Raw genomic sequence first — 22,269 nt, 5'->3', positions numbered from 1 at the left:
TTGGTAAATCTGTACCTCCTTTTGTGGCCCATTTGTACAAATCATGCTGGCCAGGTGTAGCTGCACATTTGCAGAAAATACTAAATACGCCATTCCGGACATCAGGAATTTAGAAAAACTTGCCAAGTCATTGTTTTTTATCAGGTTTATTTATGTAAGATGCTTCCAGAGCATAGCAAGGGACTTGGGAAGTCATTAGAAGCTTATGGCACAATTAAACAAGCGTTAAAGTCAGTGCAGGTATTTCCCTAGTGACTGCTGTAACCTGGAAACTGGTTTCCCTATGGGGCGGGACCAGGACACTCGTGAGACCAGCTGCTATCTGACACCTGTCGCTTTGTTTTGTTTGTAAGACCCAGGAACAAGGGAGCTGGGAGGGCAAGTAGATGCGTCACTATTCTTCGGTTTCAGCTATTGTTGAACTATGAGGTAGACAAGTAACGAGCAAAAAGAGAGGTGAGGGATACAGAGCGAAGAGTGATGAGGCCAGTAATTTGCTGATCTTTGAATCTGAGGTGATGAGACTGCCTCTAACAATACTGCAGCAGGACAGAGATAGGCTCATTTACACACACACACACCTACACACTCCCACATACATACTGTACGTTCACACGCAAAAGGATGCAAAATGATGAACTGCTGAGGATAAGGCATTAAAATCAGCTTTTAAAAGGATTTCTGTCATAGCACAATTGAGAAGAAGGATCCACTCTGGATTGGGAGATATACGCTGTTAAATGAACATGAAGACTGGGAAGAAATCATTCTTAGGTAAGAACTTTTTCTAGTTAAAAACTAACCAGTATCATCCTTCAGTTTACTTTACCATGAGGTTTTTATTTGTTAACATTAGGTTAGTTAATACAAACTAACAATGAAAAATACTACATCATGTATTATTTTGGTTTATGCTCATTTCAACATTTACAACATTATTAAAATCTGTAGTATATCTGTTTATAGTCTTATTTAATGGACCTGAGCTTACATGAACTAACAATGAACAGCTCTATTCTAATAACATGAATAAAAATGTCAGAAATACTGTACCAGATGAATTGCTCATTGTTAGTTAATATGTTAATGTTAAGTAATGGGGCCTTATTGTAAAGTGTTACCATTTACCTTTATGTGTACAGAGTACTTATTCTGTCTTGTTTAACTCTGTGAAATGTAACAATTTTGTGAGATTCATCAATAGTGATTCTTTAATTAAAAGGGATTCATGTACTCTGAAGAAACTGAGTACAACCGAAAATGTCCATTTTGGTTAAAGAGATTACTTACTGAAACTGAGCAGCAGAACTGCATCTTTGTGACATCAAACATGAATACTTCAACACATCATCAACCTGTTTCAGTAGACGCACAGTTTATTTACAAGAATGCAATTGAATGTAAGAACAGTATTTACAATCACTTGTGTAACAGGGTTGAATATCTTGACAAATTCAGCGAACACCTCATTTTTTAAAAGAAAAGAGATAATTTACTTCTGATCATGTTTTAAAAAAGATGTCACAATTTTAAAGTTACTATTTTGAGTAAAAATTAGAGAAAATCATGCAGTAATAAGTCAAATTTAGGACACTTTATTGTGGCTTTGGTAATAAGCATACGTTAATAATCAGCAGATAATGCATTCTGATGCTGTTTGGTTTTTAATTGCTGGATCCAAGTGAAAAGATACACAAACAAAGTCTGCATGAACCACATAAGTTGCGACTGATTTCAGTATTATGATGTATTTCTGAGTGAAACTGAATATTTAATAGAAGGCGGGGCTTGATTTTAGGGCTTCTGCTCACCTTTATAAAGAAGAAATGGCATACCAGAAGAGAATCTTTTGACAAAAAATGATAAAGACAAACAATTATTTTCTGTCTATATACTTGCATGGATTAGCTTATTATATCACAAGATTAGTCATTTGAACTAACAACTAAATTTCTCACATTAAATCTCATTATAAAAGGGTCAGTATATTTATTATTTTTGGTATATTGTATTCTCTTTTTCCTCACTTATTGTAAAAACATTAAGTATTTGAAAAAAAAGAAACAGAAATTACATTAAAAAAAATCATTAACACAACACATATAGTCTACAGTAGGTCTGTACATTCATTCATCTGTCACAGACATAATCCACTTAAGTCTGATCAAGTTGTCTAGGCTTTGATCTCTCTGACTCTCTGTTTGTTTTATCTGTCACCTGAGTGAGCAGGACACTCTCTTTCACTTCATTCAACCTGCAACTTTAAGCGTTTCATACTAAATACACATATTGTCTAATTGTGAATGATTCAATGGTGGACATCATTCCACAGAAAAATAATATATATATTGTTTGTTTGCTTCCAGATAAATCCCATCTTACTTTTCCTTGTTGAATATCCTGTTTAATTTAGAAACAGGTTTATATATCACATTAGAAAGTAAAATGGGTTGTAACTTCTAATCATCAGTAAGGTTTCAGCCATCATTAGGACGGGGTCCGCTTACACACACTTCAGACAACAATACATAGATATATATTTACATTTAAATTTAAATTTATGCATCTAGCAGACACTTTTATCCAAAGCGACTTACAGTAAATTCAGGTTAACATTTTTTACCTAGCATGAAAACCTCAAGGATGAAGCATAATGAAGCATATCAAGGATGAGAAGAGAGAGAGAAAAAACAGAAGTGTATAGTGGGAGGAAGTCACGAATAAATCAGTCAAGAAAACACAGAATTGAGGTATCAAATGGGTCCATGGGTCAGACAGTGCTAACTGCAACTAGAGAGAAATCTGTTTGATTTACATAAGTGTGTGGACATGAGGTTGGCGCTTAGTTCATGATGGCGAGCCGGCACGGAGGTAAAGTGCCTTATGGGTCCAATCGGCCCTGAGCAGTGAGAGGAGGTGCAGAAGTCAAGAATAAACTACCCCTTCTCTTCAGATGATTCACTTCCTGCCTAGTGGAGTGTGGCAGACAGTATCTGACCGAATGACACTCGTCCTGTTATGCAAATGCATGTTCTCTCAAACTTTCAGTCACACAGCAGGGACCAGTGTCTCCACAGTAACGGGGCAAGTATAGTAACAGGAAATAAATAGTAATAATTGGATCTGTGACAACTATGACAGAATGGCTCATTCAGAGGTGCTTCGGTGAGCAGCGGAAAGACTTTGCCACCTGTCCGCTTGGCATATGAGATACTGTTACAGTAACACGGTTGAGTGGAAACATGGGCAGGTTAGTGGGGGAAGAAAGAGACAAGACAAATCGAGAGAACCAGTCACTAGTCATCTGATCTGGGTAAAGGAATGGCACTATTTTGGTTTCTCTGCATTAGTCTCAGAATGAATGAATGAATGACAATTTTCCAAACAACATGTTCAACTGGAAATTTCTCTTTAAGTAAATTATTTCCTTTTTAAATTTTTTAAAATTGTATTTGAGGCAGGTTATTAGGTTATTGGACAGTGTACAAATTCATTTCACTTTTAGTAAATTCTTTCCTTTTGGGGGGGGGGGTGCATGTTATTAGGTTATTTGAAAAAAAGTAATCAGTGATAAGTATTTTTGTTCTATTTTCATATCAAATTGAATTTAGTCAACTTGGTTTAGTCAGGCTTGACAGGAACACACATCAATGGCCTCAATCTGGCAGACATGGACTAAAGGTGTAAAATTAATTTACATTATTCATAATTAGTTTATATTTTAAAGAACAAATGTATTTGTTCTGAAACATGATGTATGCATTGTCTGTAAGTCTTGTCTACATAATATGCATAATGTCCTTGCCATCCTTTCATTTTACACAAACAGCTTGAGTACTTTCTTGAAGCTTTAAAATGGCCCTGCCAGTGGAGAATATAACTCTGTTGGTGGGTTGCTGGAGCCTTGCCAAAGTCTGTTTACATTACATATGTATATATATATTTAGATATATATATATATATATATATATATATATATATATATATATATATATATATATATATAGTTTTTTTTCTCATTTTTGGTAAACTTATGTCAGTCTAATATTCAGCAGGCTCAAAATTCTGAGTTATGGGTGGAAGAAACCTGATTCCTCTGAACTAAGTGATCTTCCACCAAAGATCTTCCCCATCATTTTTGTTATTTGAAACCTATAGCTCCAGCTGAATTGCCCTCCATGGTTCCTCCTAAATGTTATCGAAAAGATAGGATGTTTGGTTAATACAAAGCACATAACTCTTAAGTCTTTTGATATCACGCCACCCGATCCTGCTCGTGTAAACAGACTTTGGCAAGCCTCCAGCAACCCACCAACAAAGTTATATTCTCCACTGGCAGGGCCATTTTAAAGCTTCAAGAAAGTACTCAAGCTGTTTGTGTAAAATGAAAGGATGAAAAGGGCATTATGCATATTATGTAGACCAGACTTACAGACAGAACAGGTTATGCATTCCAGGCGTCGTCTGGAATAGTACTTTGGAAGTGGAAATGCAAATTAAATGCACTTGGGCTATTAATAAAACTACCAAAAATAATAAAAACTTTATGCCACATGAAATAAAATAAACATTAAAAATATAATAATAATTTGGTAAAAATTTACAATAATGTTCATTTAGTCAACATTAGTTTACAACTTCAGTCAACATGAACCAAGCATGAACAAAATTTCTACACCATTTATTAATATAGTTTATGTTAATTTCAGCATTTACTAATGCCTTAAAATCCAAAGTTGTGCTTATTACCATTAGTTAATGCACTGTGAATTAACATGAACTAACAATAAACTAACATTAAAAAAGATGAAGAAATACTGTAATAAATGTGTTTTCATTGTTTGTTCATGTTAGTTAATACATTAACCTTATTGAAAGGGTTACCAAAAATGAATAAAAATGGTAAAAAAAAAAAAAAACAAATATAAATGAAACATTACTTACTCTTTAACTAAAATGTAACAAAAAATATTGTATGGGTTATAGTTGGGGTATACAGTTGCCCCCCTTGATCTGATGATGTCTAACCTGGCAAAATCTGTACTAAAAGACCAGATGGCAAGGATGGCATCGCATTATGGCACACTTATATAACTTACAGGGTCAGTGGACCACATTTGGAGGCTGAAAAATAAATGATGTGGCTCAAAGTGTTGGTTTATGTAAGCCGTGATGCCACATCCTCACAACCTTGAACTGGTCGGATGGCTTGAACACTGTGGCTTGCTCACAGGCGAGAATCTGGAAAAGCACAGGCTTCAAAAGATTAATAATGTGCCCCATTATTGGTAATGCTAGACTCTAAGTAACAGGTCAGGGGTTAATATTTTAGCACATCTGTTTTGCACAGGAATGTCTTCCTTTAAAAAAAGACCTTAACTTCAGGAACATGATCCTACAGCAGTTTTAACTGCATGCTTTTCTTTTCTCATTTTCTTCTGCTTCACTTTCTTCCTCATCATTACTGGCAAGGATTAGAGGTTAATCTGTTAAACTACAATGAGATTACCAGCCAGATTTGTGGTAATTTTTCAGTGATTAAAAAAAGTCCCCCAGTTTTTAATCAAGCTTGCATGAATGGAAGAGCCTCCGTTTCCTCTCGCATCGCCCCCTACCGGCGGAACGGAGTTTCTAGGGGTTCCGTGACGTAACACTTCGCAAGTCTCCTCGGTTACTCGGAGTGATGTCAGAACCTCGCCTCCACAACCACGTGTCCCGTATAAAAACACGAGTGCGGGGCTGGCGGGGGAAGACAGTAGCGCTCAGCACCCGACAGCCCGGCATCAGAACCCAACAGTGCGATTGCTGCTGGGAGATCGGAGCTTTGCAATAAAAGAAAAGCTTCACCGAAGGAATACTACATTCCTCCAGTGGATTTGTTACGTTACTTATAATAATAGTGATGGCAGTTACTCAAACTGGATGTGACTTGACATACTGCAAGATGCGGGGGATCGTGTCCGTTCTCACCGGTACGTCTCAACACATTTGAGTTTTTCTTGTGTCTGTATTAGATTTCGTTAATTTACATATGCTTTTTGGGAAAAGGGATGCAATATATCAAATTGGGGGAAAAAATAATAATGAGAGAAATAGATGTCTTTAGACATCGTTTTTGTGCTTGTACAGTCAATTTTAAATATGTTTTAGCTATTATTTTGTTAATAGCATTTTTTTATATCCTTATATCACGATGAAAAGTATAATTTTTTTTCAGGGTTAAACACCTTTACATTGTTTTATTAAATTACGTGGTTCCATGAGAGTTGTAGAAATGATGCATTATCGTTCTTGATAAATAGCAGATTTATGTACAGCTGTACAGTGAGCAATGCGGTGTGTTGTGTAACACTGACAGTGCTTGACATTAAACCATTCCACACGGATCCTCTGAATCACTGCATCTATCAAACACGTTTTCTGACATAGACTTGACGTGGAAATGATCATTTTACCGAGAAAAAAAGAGAGAGATTTCGAAGGGTTCCCCATCACATATGGTTGATGGTTCATTCAGATCATAAACAGGGTGTTAGTGACGTCAGCTGTGGATTTCCTTCTTCTGACGTAAATGCTTTTTTTTATATTTCAGCTTTTATTAAAGAAAGGAAGATGGGCTTAAACGACTTCATCCAGAAGCTTGTTTCCAACCCTCCCATTTGTCAACAGTAAGTATCCTAATACTTAATAATGTGAGCATGGAAATAAACAATTGCATGATGGTTTTACAAATGCAAGTAGATGTGTGAACTGAAAAAAGGCATTATCAAAAAAAAAAGAGCATATCAACAAATAAGAGCATAGATGATTTCTGTGTTTCAAAATCAGCAAGAAAGTGGTTCAGGAAAATTCCAGCATTCTTTCATAAAGGCAACTCTGTGACCTGAAGTGTATTTATAATAGATTAATTGAGGTGACTGTACAAGAGGATGTAATCCCATCATCTGAGTTTAGCTGTGCATTCTGCTACTTGTGCAGGTTAATCTGTACCGGTGAGATAAAGCCAAGCACCAGAATAGTGCTCCAAGAAAATCAGCTGTTGAGGCCGCTGCTTGGCCACAGTAAGAAAATCCCTAATGTCCCCATGATGAGGATAAGGGCCTAATTCAATCAAGCACATTTGGTCTTAGATTCATTCAGGTCAGAGCAGTGGAAAATTTCTCACCGCATCATCTCTACCCTCCATATGCTCCCCTCAGTATTCATTCAAAGAGGATGTTAGAGTTGTGTAAAAGGTTGGGATTTAACCTCTCAATAGTCTAACAGCCATCATTTTGGGTAGGGAGGGAGTTTTTATGAAGGTTTCAATAAAACATTATTTGATCTATATTTTAAGTAGATACATCCTATCGAATAGTCTTGCAATAATAGCTGTCTTGTCACGTCAAAAAGAAATGTTGAATTTCTGATATACCTGAAACGGCTCCACGTAACCTTCACAAACACTGCCATCCATCGGCCTGCCTAAGGCATTACAAGAATAATTAATTTAAAGGAATGTTCTGGGCTGTTTTGTAAAAGCTAAGTTGATTGCAGAGACCATAGGTGGCATTGGGTTTTTGGAAACGCAACTCTGGATTAAACACACGCTTTACATTTTGACTCATTTTAAAGAGATTTTGAAACAAATGCACTTTTTAGAAATACATTTAAATTTATGCATTTAGCAGGCACTTTTACCCAAAGCAACTTACAGTGCATTCAGTTTTTACCTAACATGTGTTTCCTGGGAATTGAACCAACAACCTTACGCTGCTAACGCAGTGCTGTACCACTTGAGCCACAGGAACAATTATGATGAAATTTTATGAAATAACACATATTATGAAATATTTTGATTAGTCATTGCATATCATGGTCCAATAGTCCATGGGTCTTGAACAAAGAAATAAAATCGATAACATAATTTATTCTCCTTTCCTTAGTGCCGATGTTGATTCATTCTTAAAAATCGATGAGAACCAGAATGAGGAGCTGGAGGAGACTCACCTGTGTTTGACCAACCCCAGGAGCTCTTTGGCGGAGGAGACTCAGTACGTAGTTACTATTACATTTTTTTTTTTTTTGGTTAATTGGATTTCAGTCAGCCAGGCTGCTTGTTGTTTGCATTACTAATGTTGTTTAATTTCCTTAACAGGATCAAACCTTCAGATTTTGACTACTTAAAGATCATTGGGAAGGGGAGCTTTGGAAAGGTGGGCACAATGAAGTTTCCTACAGTCAAAATATCTACATTTATGTCATATTCTAAACTGAGAATGCTAACAGCGTCTTATTTCACAGGTTCTGCTTGCAAGGTACAAGGAAAACGAACAATACTATGCTGTGAAGGTGCTTCAAAAGAAAATCATACTGAAAAAAAAAGAAGTAAGACTTGATGCGATGTTCATACGGATGTAAAAGCACTTTGCCACAACTGCAGAATATTAACAATCGCACTTAATATGTTTCCTCAGCAAACGCATATCATGGCGGAAAGGAGTGTATTAATGAAAAATATCAAACATCCGTTCCTGGTGGGGCTGCATTACTCTTTCCAAACCACTGACAAACTGTATTTCGTCCTAGACTACGTCAATGGAGGCGAGGTTAGTAAACAATGCATTATTGCTTTACTCTCATATAGCTCCATATAGGTGACTAACTTTACTGACTCTGTTTTTTTTTTTTTTTTGTCCTGCAGCTGTTCTACCACCTCCAGCGTGAACGGGTGTTTCTAGAGCCCAGGGCGAGGTTTTATGCTGCTGAAATCGCTAGTGCACTCGGTTACCTTCACTCACTGCACATAGTTTACAGGTATGTGACTGGCTGCAGTGCCCCTAGTGGAGAAGGAGTTGAACTGTGTGCCAGATTCTGTCCATTATAATTGGGCCTTACCAGTTTCTGTCAATTTTCAGAGACTTAAAGCCAGAGAACATCCTCTTGGACTCTCAGGGCCACATTGTGTTGACAGATTTTGGGCTGTGCAAAGAGGGACTGGAACCCAACGGCACAACCTCAACGTTCTGTGGAACTCCTGAGGTAAGGTATTCAAAAAAGAATAAGTGGATCAATAAAGCTCTCTAAAGTTCAGCTAATTGCATTTAATATAAATGTATACTATAATATGTTTTAATTTAATTGCAATTAAGTGTCCTGAAAACATTACATTCCGTTCAGATTTAAGTATATTATTTTTAATAAAAAGTACTGTTATGCTAACACAAGATTTTATATATTTTTTTTCTTTTTCAACAGTACTTGGCTCCCGAGGTGCTGCAGAAACAGGCATATGATCGTACAGTGGACTGGTGGTGCCTGGGATCAGTGCTGTTTGAGATGCTGTATGGACTGGTGAGGAAGACCTATCAAGTCTTTTTTTTCCTGAAAACTGACTAGATCAACTGCAGCGAAGGATATATTTTGCGAACAATGTCAATTGATTTCTATGTCTCTGTTTTTCCAGCCTCCATTCTACAGTCGCAACACAGCCGAGATGTACAACAACATCCTTCACAAGCCTCTAGTCCTGAAGCCTAATGTGTCCAACGCTGGCCGAGAGCTGCTGGAGGGTCTGCTGCACAAGGACCGTACCAAGAGACTGGGGTCCAAAGATGATTTTGTAAGTGGACACAACACACCAGTGCCACATGCATACCGTTTATTTTCCTGAGATTGCTGATACTTATACAAGCTTTTGCTTATTTGTAGCTGGAAATGAAGTTCCACAGCTTCTTCTCTCACATCAACTGGGACGACCTCATGGCCAAAAAGTGTGTGCCTCCTTTTGTTCCTATAGTGGTAAGTTAACTCTTTACATGCACAGTCAAAAGGTAATGTCACATTACAAGTACTTTAATGTACATTTTTTTAAAAGAAGAATTTTGTCATGCTTTAAAGGACACATATTTTGTGTCATACAAGTTTCAACAGAAATTACATGAAAGCATATATTAGTTTACAATCAATTACCTCAATATTTAATAAATTCTGTCTCTATTCAATCTACAGTCTGGTCCCACTGACCTCCGGCACTTTGACCCAGAGTTCACCCACTTACCAGTGTCGACCTCCCTATGCAACTCAGACAGCCTGCACCTGTCCAGTAGCGTACGGGAGGCTGCCGGAGCATTCCCAGGCTTTTCTTACGGTCCCCCGGCTGACCATGCCTTCCAGTAACGGCTTCCATGACCCTCCAAAACGTCCATTCCAGCATCACTTGATGCATCGAGAAGAAGGACCACAGTGTGGGACACTTAGCTCTTCTGGTTTATTTGCATGCACGACCTGGCAGCACAAGGAACACTTGTGCATGACCAAGAGGAATGTAGGACATTGTAGGACACAAACTACTGTAACAACAACTTCCAGAAAAGATGCAGTGTGTGCCAATGGATGCAGAGAGGACCTGAGCTCAGAGATAGAGAGAGAGAGAGAGAGCGAGCTTAGAAGTGCCTGAGAGTTGAACTGATTATCTGTGGAAAAAAAAAAGATGATGGCACCAGCTACTAGGCGAAAGCCTTTTGTGATCTTTTACATTTGATCAAAATGTCTTTGGGTGATGTTTTATTCAATTGTATTTTTCATGCATCATTGCACAGAGGAGGTAAAGGATCAAGAATAGTACAAAATATACAGATTGTCCGAAAAAGGGGTGATTAGATCAACCCCTTTCAGAACAAGAGGATACACAGACTGATCCGACTCAAATATCAATACACTTTTAATGAATACATTTATTATCGTCTTCCTATTGACAAACGTTAATTTAATAACTGCATTATTGATCATACTGCATTATATTAGTGTGGTTTATCTTAGCTCTTCAGTCCTGCTCAAAACTTCCCAAGCTATGTTTAGGTTTATATTAGAAGGAAAACTAGTCCTACAAGCGTTTAGCTGTGATTATTTGTCTGAATGAGTAGAAGACATCATGTGTTCCTCCTAAAATTAATATGTTGTCATATAAGTACTTTCTTTCCTTTTTTTTCTCCAATGCCAGAACTTTTACACAAAATGCCAGACACTGTGTTTCCTGGGAAGACATTTCTAGTAGCCGCACATCACATTCTATTATCTTACAATTAGTGAGATGGATGTATGTTGTATATGTCTGTTTATCATTGTTATCTGAAGTGATTACTGTCCATTGCAAACACAGCATGTCGATTAGATTGTATTGAAACTTTTTGCATCATGCACAGGAGATTTGTAGTAGCCCAGAAGGAACGGTGTCTTTTCTGTTCAAATTGTGCCTGTACAGCTACTTTATGTACATTGTCATACATTTCCATGTGTGTCTATCTTCCTGTCTGTATTGCTCTGGGTTGGACAGGGACATGGAATGCTGTGCAATAGAAAAGGTGACTTGAAAGAGATGTGAACAATATTTCATGGGACGACTGAGTGGTATCGACTTAATGAAGGAGAGAGGTTTGAATGCCCTTATGATACGCATCCCTGTTTTGAATCTAATATATTTCATATCATTGGACCAATAATGCGCTATATGTTGTTCTTTAGATAACTGCAAACAAGGCAATATGGATAAAGTTTATTTTTTCTTCCATTTTTGGAAGGTATTCATATATTGTTTTCTATTTTTCCATGTATATTTATTTACATGTCACATATTTTACATCTAATGATCAGAGTATTAAATTCTTAGAATAATGAAATGTTGAGAATGATCCATATAAATGAAAAATAAATATGCAAAAATGAAACTATATGTCTTAGTATACTTGTTGGTCACCTTTGCTGTCATCTTTCATTTGTTCACATTGATTTTGGATTTAGTGTTGGAGTTTTCTCTTTTTTTCAGACCTGGGACAGACTTGCACTTGTAACTTGTCAGTGTGAATAGGAAACAATATTAATGAAGCCATTTTCTTGATATATTAGGCATCTTATTAATAATGAATGTGCACATATTGTGAATTTATTAAACTCATTACCTAGCTTTAAAGTAACTTGTCTAAGATATATGATTTATAAAACATACTGCAAGTATCACCATATGTTTATTTTCTTCACTGACAAAGATGAAAATGAAAAGACCATCAATCAAAGTAGAAAGCAGCAAATAATATACTACCCACTGACTTTAAATTGCTATCCAATTATTTGGCCCTCAGATATGTTCTTGCACACATAAGGGCTGGGCTGTCCAAATAGTTGAATATTATTATATTTGAATTAGATTCAGATTTAAAAAACTTAATTTCAATTGGGTAGAAAAGCTTTTGGCTTGTCTCATTCGGCCACAAGAGGGCGCAGTGAATTTGAATATACAGTTTTTTGCATTCAAATGTGGATTTAAAACGAATATTTGAATTTCTAATTTTAATTTAACAGCAAATAGCGCACATGCAGATCAGTGAAATCTAAATTTTGTGCTGGAGGGGTTGTGGCGGGATTTGGGACATATATAATTATAAAATCCTGGCTACCTATGTCTTCCATCAAACAATGATCGCTTAATAAAAAGCTTAAAGGGTTAGTTCACCCAGATAGCAAATTTATGTAATTAATAACTTACCGTCATGTTGTTTCAAACCCGTAAGACCTCCGTTTATCTTTGGAACACAGATTAAGATATTTTAGATTTAGTCCGAGAGCTCTCAGTCCCTCCATTGAAGCTTTGTTTACGGTATACTGTCCATGTCCAGAAATGTAAGAAAAACATCATCAAAGTAGTCCATGTGACATCAGAGTGTCAGTTAGAATTTTTTGAAGCATCGAAAATAGATTTTGGTCCAAAAATAGCAAAAACGATGACTTTATTCAGCATTGTCTTCTCTTCCGTGTCTGTTGTGAGAGAGAGTTCAAAACAAAGCAGTCTGGATATCCGGTTCGCGAACGAATCATTCAGTTCACCAAATCGAACTGAATCGTTTTAAATGGTTCGCATCTCTAATACGCATTAATCCACAAATGACTTAAGCTGTTAACTTTTTTAATGTGGCTGACACTCCCTCTGAGTTCAAACAATATCCCGGAGTAATTCATGTACTCAAACAGTACACTGACTGAACTGCTGTGAAGAGAGAACTGAAGATGAACACCGAGCCGAGCCAGATAACGAACAAAACATTGACTCGTTCATGAGTCAAGAACCGTTTCTGTCAGACGCGTCCAATTCGTGAACCGAGGAGCTGATGATACTGCGCATGTGTGATTCAGCGTGAAGCAGACCGACACACAGGGCGTCTGAACTGAACTGATTCTTTTGGTGATTGATTCTGAACTGATTCTGTGCTAGTGTTATGAGCGCGGGTAAACCGAAGACTTGAATCAAGAGCAATCAACGCAAATGATGCCATTATACGTCGAGCGCAAAAGAACCGGTGAACCGTTTTCTTCAACCGGTTTATAGAATCAAACTGTCCCAAAGAACTACTGGTGATCCGAAAACCGATGCAGCCGGTTCTTCACTCGTGAACGAGTCAGTCTATTGTTTGCTATTGTTCGCTATCTGCCTGTTTTTCTTTTTTTGCAGGAGGCGCGCACTGCTACCGACCTCGCTCTCCGGGCGACGAAGGTCACTGCGCGCTCCTTGGGTAAGGTGATGTCCACTTTGGTGGTCCAGGAGCGCCACCTATGGCTGAACCTGCCAGACATGAGGGAGTCTGATCGCGCTCAGCTCCTCAACTCCCCGGTCTCCCAGAATGGCCTCTTCAGCGACGCGGTAGAGAGCTTTGCCCAGCAGTTCTCTGCCGCCCAGAAGCAGTCTGAGGCCATCAGACACATCCTGTCCCGGCGGCCCACTGTTGCTTTCACCCCGCCGTCGGCGCAGCCGCCTCAGCCTGCTCGTCGCCGAGGGCGCCCCCCTGCGGCATCCTCCACTCCCGCTCGTACACAGCAGCAGCCTTCACCCCGGCCGCAGTGAAGAGATGGCCGCAGAAGGGTGACGCAACCCGTCTCTGCCCCTAAGCCTGCCAAACACCAGGCCAAGCGGCGTTCCTGAGACGGGCGACCTGGAGTTGGAGACGTCAGCTCTTCAGGAGATGGTAGCAGGACCACTCCTTCCCCCGGAGAAGGGCCGGGGGAGAATCCTTTGTTCTCATTTTCTTTTTGTTCCGCCACTGGCCCTGCGGCCGGTGGTACCCAAACCTTCACCAAAAGAGCTGTTTCCTCTACCTCCGGGTCCCAAGAGGCCACGAACGACAGTTGGCGACGTGCTTCCTCGCCGGTCTCGTTCTCCTCTCCCCTTGCCAGTTTCCATGCAAAGCCGGCTCGAGAACGCTTTGCCTTCTCATGCCCTCTTTGCTACTTGGAGTCAGACGAATGCCCGCACTCCACCCCCGCTAAGGGACGCTATGCCTCCCATGCCGGGGCTGTCTGCTCCACCACGCTGCCCCACCGTGGGTACGCCTGTAGTCCCCTTGACCCCGCTGGTTTGGTTTCTGGGAGCCTAGCTAGAGCTCCCCAGGCCTTCCCACTGGCTCATCTGGACACTCAGGCTCGGCTTCGTGATTCAGTTCGCCCGGCGTCCCCCCAGGTTTTGGGGTGTCCGCGCGACGATGGTGGGAAAATATGCCTCTGTCATGTGCGCAGAGGTCGCGACCCTGCTGGCAAAGGGCGCGATAGAGCTGGTCCCTCCAGCCAACATGAAGTCCTGATTTTACAGCCCTTACTTCATAGTACCCAAGAAGACAGGTGGGTTAGGCCAATCCTGGACTTGCGTGCCTTGAACCGTGCTCTGCACAGACTCCCGTTCAAGATGCTAACGCCCAAGCGCATTTTCGAATGCATTCGTCCGATGGATTGGTTTTCACAGTCACTGCTGAATTGCCTGAGACAATTCGAGGGCAAGAGAGCGGATCCACTGAAACTGTTTCAGAGGCTCCTGGGGCATATGGTGTCTGCGGTGGCGGACTTACCGCTGATTTGGGAACGCTTCGGAGATGCTCAGGTAGACCTGTTTGCCTCTCCAGAAAATTCCCACTGCCAGTTGTTTTACTCCCTGACCGAGGGCACTCTCGGCACGGACACCCTGGCACACAGCTGATTGGGTCAGTGCTTTCCTTTCTTCAGGAGGGGTTGGAACGAAGGCTGTCTCCTTCCACCCTCGAGGTCTATGTGGCCGCCATTTTGGCTCACCATGACCCTGTTGAAGGTAAGTCTCTTGGGAGGCACAATCTGATCATCAGGTTCCTGAGCGGAGCAAGGAGGCTCAATCCGCCTCGCCCTCAGCAAGTCCCCTCTTGGGACCTCGCAGATCCCATTCGTAACGTCTCCGTTCCCTCCTTCAGGGAATGAGGGTTACATAAGTAACCAAGACGTAAATTTTAGTGTAACTTTAATACCCCGCTGTTGGTTCCCATATACACCGGGGATTTTTCTGTGTTTCCGCATTCTAGACTTATGCTGTGTTCCAGGCAGGTTTTTGAGCCTGTAAGTCACGACTTTAAACCACGACTCACGACTTTGTAGCATTCCATGCAAGTTACGCCAAACTTCCTGGGCACAAGGAATTGTTGTTAGATTATTAATTTTATTGCAACGTTATATTGTCCTAAAATCGTTTTTTCAACATGTACCACTTGCATAAACACTGCATCCATAGGCAATATTATGCATAGGGGCTGCCATTGGTGTTTCGCGCGTGCTGTGTGACGTCAGAACTCGGAGTACATCGATCTAGTACGAGTTCACGGGTGGGAAGTCACGGGTTTGACTGCTGTTCCAGTGCACTTTCACGTGTATAAGGTTGGAAAAACACAAGTTACGGGTTTCCTGGAACGCGGCATACGTAGAACATTTTATTAGGATTCAAAAGAATTGCTGCTCTAGTATATATTCTGATCATTCAGAATAATAAGAAAATAAACACCAAGGTCAGCTACAGTAATGTATTACTGTACACTGTAAAAATTACTGTGATTTTAACAGTAAAACCTGTTAAACGGTTAATGGTATTTTCCTGTAAACTTTACAGAGAAAAAACTTAAACTTATGTTGCTAGAATTCTCTGCGTTGCATTTCTAATTTAGTTTGAAATTGATATTGTTTCTTTGAAATAACTGTGTTTCTTCTTATTTTTTTCTTATCTGTTATGTTTATTAGGGTTGTATGTTACATATAATGTTGTTAAATTAATGTTGCATATTTCAGTTTAATGAGTCTCACCATGATGGAGTTTAGTGTCTGTGTGAATGACACTATGAACCTTCCATGTATCTTATTATTTAAAAGCTGCTTGTGATGGGCTTTATTTCATCAGGTGACTTTCTCATCACCACCTGCTTTTGGTGGTTACCAGTTTAATAAAAAGGTACAAAACAGATAACAGTACTTCATAGTGGTGTAAATTATGATTCTTTCTAGAGATTCGTTCATTTTCAGTTCGTTCACCAAAATGTTTCGTTCAGAATCGTTCACTGATTCGTTCAGTGATCATTTCTTCGTATTACACAAAATATGCCAGCAGGTGGCAAAAAAGAGTGTATATGTGTTATGTCTTTAGTCAACGAACGTATTCACTTGTTACAAAAACTGATCTGGCTTTATTAAAATGTGTGTAGAATTGCATTCAATATATAAAGTCTAATTAAGTTGTTTAGATGAACAAAGCACAAGGTTTTCTTGCCTAATTAGCATTTTATATATATTCACATTCATAAATCGGGGATTAAACGTGGAGTTGCTAAATATCAAAACAAGCGTTTGTGCTCAGTACTGTACCTATAACTGCGCTTTGCATTTTGCGAGATTGACATGCTAAATGGCAGACTAACCCGGTTTACTCTCATTCATTTCGTTCACGAACAAGATATGCTATGTACCTGTTCATTTCATTCACGAACGACATGCATCCGTTCATTCAGCTCATTCACGAATGACATGTGAGCCAGTTCAGTCATTTCATTCACGAACGAGATGTACTAAATCATTCAACTCGTGCACGAACGACATGGGTACCAGTTCAGTCATTTCGTTCACGAACGATAAGATCTCTACATCTAGTTCAGACTCATATGAAACTCGTTCATTGAAGGGCGTGTTCGTTCACTACATTCTCTCTAGGTCGTCCTCAGACGAGCCTTCCATCGTTGCCTCCAGTCATCCTGATTCTCCATGCATCTGGCCAGTTCATTGGTGCTCTGGGCTCCTGCATCCCTCTTGAGTATGTCCACGTAAGTTAGCGTGGGATGTCCTCTTGACCGATGGCCATGTGTTGGTTCCCATAGCACCAGCTTGCTGGCTGGCAGCTCTCGATGTCTTCGGCAATGTCCTGCAAGTCTCATTCTCCTCACAGCAATCTTATTGCTCACTCTTGGTACTCCCTCATACAGGATTTTGTTGGTTACATGCTCACTCTTGCTGATGTTAAGCACTGCACGTAGCATCCTGGTGTAGCACCCGTCCAGGGACTTCTCTAAGGTTGGATTCAGGGTCCAGCATTCACTGCCATAGAGGAGAACGGACTCTACCGTCACGTAGAAGAAGCTGAGTTTGATTTGGCGGGAAAGGTTGTAGTTCCATACACTGTTCATGCCATTCAGGGCCCTCCATGCAAGTGCCTTCCTCACTTTTAGATCTTGCTCAGTTGAGTTGACCCATGCACCCAGGTATTTGAAGTCCTCAACTTCTTTCAGCACAGTGTCTCCTGCTGTTATCAGAGGTTGATGATCTGGTGGAACGTTGTAGGTCATGACCTATTCATTCAACAAATCACATACTCTGTCACATCTCATACTCGAAGGCTATTGGCTCGAGGTTGAGTAATTCTTTGACAGGATGAAATGGTTATTACCCGGTTCACTGAGCTGCGCATGCGCTGCTTATAGCACCGCGCTGCTGTGGAGGGAGGAACTTCAGTGAACGAGAAATATGAGTCAGTGGATTACGTGAACGAGAACGATTCGTTCACCCAAAAGATTCGTTCAAAAAGAACGATTCGTTCACGAACGACACATCACTAGTACTTCAATAAGTTGGTATATTAATATTATATATATATTATATAGTGTTCATGTAGCTCAATTGGTAGAGCATTGCACGATCAAGCGCATGGTTGGGGGTTCGATTCCCCGGGAACACATGATAGGTAAAAATTGATAGCCCAAATGCACTGTAAGTAGCTTTGGATAAAAGCGTCTGCTAAATGCATAAACTTATTTATTAAATTTTTTTATTAAGGTATAATTCTGGCATCCACAGCTGCCGGTTTTTTACCATATATTTTAGGGAATATTTTTTACTGTATGTAAAGTATTAATAAGTTTTTTAAAATTATTTATTTATTATTATTACTGTCTTCAGATCTGCCAGAAGTCTCTTTTTTATGTGAATTATAACTGAGTTTGATGTCAAGGCAGAGATGTTCAGAAGTCTTTAAATTGGAGTCCGAGTCAAGTCTAAAGTCTTTGGTCACGAGTCCCAGTCAAGTCTCATGTCATTTAACTGATCGCTAAAAAAATTCCATTCATAATCCTCATGTATTGAAATCTTCCTACAAAGCTGTTTTAAATGCTATAGACAAAATTATCTAGGATCTGTTTTTTTTGTTGTTGTTTTTTTAAAAAGGTGTTAAGATGATTCTTCCAAGCAGAGGTCTGAAAAACAAAAAAGTTTTACATGTAGATACATGCGAGGCCATGTGAGGTTATTAATTGTATTTTTACATTAAGATCCATGCGAGGCCATGTGACAAAAATACTGTTTCTGTTCAGTGAAACTGAACCTAGCAATGTTGGTCTTCAACAGCTTTGGAGTTGGAGAAAAATATGAAGAAAGACAAATGAACAGGACACGGAGGGCAAAAAGAAAGTGGAGGAATTGGAGGGACTGATGAAGGAATTTAAGAGATTGATGAAGGAACAGTACAGAAATTTAGAGAAAGTGGAGGGAGACATTTGAAGGAAACTAAGAAAAATTTGAAGGAATTGGAGAGAAGGCGGAAACGATGTAAGAAGCAGAGAATTGGAGAGAGAGAATGAGGAATTGGAAAGGCATTTGAAAAGTTAGTAGAAAGATAGAGGCATTAGTCCTTGAGAAAAATAGGCGGAGTGCAGAGAGACAGAAACAGATAGAGGAAGCAGAACTGGAAAGACAGATGAAGGATATGGAATATAAAATATAAAAGAGCAGGAGGAAATGCAGAGTAAGATGCAGGAAATAGATAGAATGATGGAGGAATTAGATAGAGGGATGGAGGAACTCAATGCAATAAGGGTGGACCAGATCGAGTACCAGTTTGACGACCAGGAATTGGAATTGACATTAAAGAAACTTCAGTCCCTATACTCTTATTGCCACTACGTAAAACTTTGTTGTTAAAAATGGCAAAATTCTGACAGAAACATTCTGTTGTCCATTAAAACAGTAATATGCTGTAGAAAATAATGCATTCTGGGTATTATTTGTCATTGTAAAGGAAGTAGGCTACTGCAACATATAATAAATTATATAATAATAAAATAATATCAGTGCTCAAACTCGACACTCATACCCTTATTCACTATTTCCTACATTCTTTTACTAATATAGCCCACCTGACAGAGTGAATCCAGACACGGATGAACACCTGCTGTTAACAAGTGGAACCACTGAAGGGAAGTGAAACAAAGAGGAACAGAAAAAAAGAACATGCTGTTTCTATCTCGTATCACCTAAGAAACCAGTTTATTTATATTTGTTCAGATCTTTGATTGACTGATGAAATTGTGCATGAACAGGTTGCAGAATCAACACAGTGTCAAATTCATGGAGTCATTAAAAACTTAATTCATGAGAAACATGATCAATTAACAAGATTCTTTAAAAGATAATTATTTATTATTATTATTATTATTTTTATATATGACACCTGACTATAACTATTTTAACAGAATACTCAGTTTAAAATAATGTCTGCATATTGCTTGTTATTCATGTGAACAGATGGGGGTGGAGATGTTTATTGAAGTTATGCTCTGCATGCTTAGAGAACAAAGTTCAGAGTAAAAAACAGAGACCAGTCAAATAGTTAATCGTAATAGTTAAGTAGTAAAGGAAGAAAATTTCCACAAATGTATGAAAGTTATTTACATAATAATGTATAACACTGAAAACTAAAAAGCACACTGTTTTGCAAGACCAGGCTACATGTTCATTGTAATGTTAAAACAGATCAGTGCTATAGGGTAAACGTGTCTCTTTATTACCTTTTTTTTTTTTTTTTTTACTGATTTGCATCTCATCTTAAGACAACACTTTAAAGAGATTACAGTATTTTGTACTGTACTATAATTAAATTTAGAGTATTTTTAACAGTACTGTACTTTCATTTTCAGTATTATCATGTTGTCAATTTACCGTTTATTTTCATTTAAATCATTTTGCTTGTTTTTTTCCTCCAAAAAAATCAAATTCATCCAATAGCGGTGAAGCACTGTAAACCATATGATTTTCTGGGTTGATTCTCGGAATGAACCTGCAAGCATAAGTAAAAAAATACATTGGCTCTAAAATGCTGCCCTCTGACGATGCATTCCAATAAAGGAAGGCATTAAGGCACTTCCAAATCCAAAGTTAGCTTCACATCCTGTCGCATGAGATACCTTCATCTGATCGATTTTTGAAGACAGCATACAGTAGATGTATCCTTCATTGGCTTTGATATCTCACAATCCTGTATGTTCCATTCTGTGATGGTTGAGCTGAAAAATAAAGATGGCGTCTGAAAGTTGCGTTTGGTGGTCAGTTTGTGTGTAAATGTATATTTCTGACTAACTTTTTGCACTAGCGAGAAAACAGTATTATAATTAAATATTCGTTTAGTTATCACTAAAACTTATTCTATTTTGTTGAAGATCATTAAAGCTTTATGCTGCCTCAGAATCCAGTCCGAAATCAGTTTACCTTCATGCAAAAAAAGCTGCCTGCAAAGTCATTGCCTGATAGGGCAGCGAGTCAGCTAGGTTTTCAGATATAGCCACTATTTTTCAGACCAGTGTTTGCAAAATTTGATGTCACTCTCAAACTTTGGGCTGTATGCACTTTGATGTTATAAAACCACTACATACATTCTGAATGGACCTACAGGGATGGCACATAAACAAATTACTCAGGTTTTAAGGTCACAGTTTCTGCACGGTGCAAATTACAAGCAACAGCTCAAATACATAAAATGAAGCAATGATAAAATAATCTTTCAGGTTTTTCAGTTATCTGACAGTAGTTTTTAGGGACAGAATTTGACTAAAGTAATCAAATATAAAATAACATTGCATGTCATTTTCAGTGTATAAATTAAAGATTAATCATTCATCTTTTTTTTTTTCATTTGTCAAGTCAAGTCAAATCACTTTTATTATCACATCGACATCACCACAGTACATGTGCCGTGGTAAGTGAAATTCTTTTGAGCTTGCTCCAGAAATTGCAGAAACAATTAACATATAACCATACAGATTTCAACAGATGAAAATGTGCAATATGCACATACATATAGTCAGTACACAGTGTACTATTTTAGCACTACACATTATACGCATGTACATACATACACTATACACCGAATGTACACGTTCTACATCATGTAAACATATATACGCATAAAAATATGCTAAGGTGCAACAGAGTGTACCTGAACTGGATACAGAAATATCATGGATGTGCATCGGATGGTATCCAGTGGTAATCGGTAGGTTATTGTATGCAGTGTGTAGTCCAGTGTTGAACTGTTAAAGTGCAGTGTATGGCATACCATATTGTGGGAGTATGCTGTAGGGTGTATTAGTTCTGACTGTTCATTAGTCTGATAGCCTGAGGGAAAAAGCTTCAACATTCAAAAATGTTTTATCATTTTAATCTTACCTCACTTTCTTCAGTGTGGCTTTTGACAAAGCGGATCACGAGATTCTTCTTGTCAGTGGGAATTCAGAAGCTTGCATTTAAGTGATTCTCTTTTTTTTTTTTAAACTCGGTCTCCTTAGGGGTTCCTCCGAGTTCTAATCTTGGTTCTGTTTTGTTTTCTTTAAATATGCTTCCATTGGGATTGTCAATGTTGCATATTATTGTTACGTGGAAGACATCATTTTATTTATGTATAGAGTGAATAAGATAGGAATTAAGATGTTTCCTGTGGGTTCCAGCACACGTGGGAGTGGATGTAAATGAGGTTGTGGATCATTTAGCAAAACAGGCGCTGAAATTATCACATAGGCTACAGAAAATATTATTCCACTAAACAAAGAGTAAGTTAAGGCTAAAAATAGAACAGCAATAAAAATTAGATGGCAAGAAGTTTGGAATAAGGAGGAGAGAGGAAGACATCTTTATCATATTTGAAATCAAGTT

The 22,269-nt window shown here is 38.7% G+C and overlaps 1 protein-coding gene across 1 annotated transcript; it reads left to right on the top strand.

Annotated features, from left to right (window-relative positions):
• The first annotated feature begins 5,742 nt into the window (after window positions 1–5,742).
• Window positions 5,743–11,705, top strand: LOC132104456 (serine/threonine-protein kinase Sgk1-like). Its single transcript, XM_059509935.1, has 12 exons — window positions 5,743–5,972; window positions 6,593–6,668; window positions 7,926–8,033; window positions 8,138–8,195; window positions 8,284–8,367; window positions 8,457–8,588; window positions 8,684–8,796; window positions 8,898–9,021; window positions 9,238–9,333; window positions 9,446–9,601; window positions 9,691–9,780; window positions 9,991–11,705. Exons 1-12 carry the CDS (start codon window positions 5,903–5,905, stop codon window positions 10,156–10,158), a joined length of 1,275 nt encoding a protein of 424 aa, XP_059365918.1. The 5' UTR covers window positions 5,743–5,902; the 3' UTR covers window positions 10,159–11,705.
• The last annotated feature ends 10,564 nt before the right edge of the window (window positions 11,706–22,269 follow it).

The sequence above is a fragment of the Carassius carassius genome, chromosome 25, assembly GCF_963082965.1.
Source record: "Carassius carassius chromosome 25, fCarCar2.1, whole genome shotgun sequence".
NCBI lineage: Eukaryota > Metazoa > Chordata > Actinopteri > Cypriniformes > Cyprinidae > Carassius > Carassius carassius.
This window is presented reverse-complemented; position numbering and strand designations above follow the sequence as displayed.

Bases quoted from the DNA above. Each gene is read 5' to 3' on its own strand.
- LOC132104456 (XM_059509935.1), top strand. From the start codon at position 5,903: ATGGCAGTTACTCAAACTGGATGTGACTTGACATACTGCAAGATGCGG. The intron at 8,034-8,137 runs GTACGTAGTTAC...TTTCCTTAACAG, and splicing joins TCTTTGGCGGAGGAGACTCA to GATCAAACCTTCAGATTTTG. The intron at 8,368-8,456 runs GTAAGACTTGAT...ATGTTTCCTCAG, and splicing joins TCATACTGAAAAAAAAAGAA to CAAACGCATATCATGGCGGA.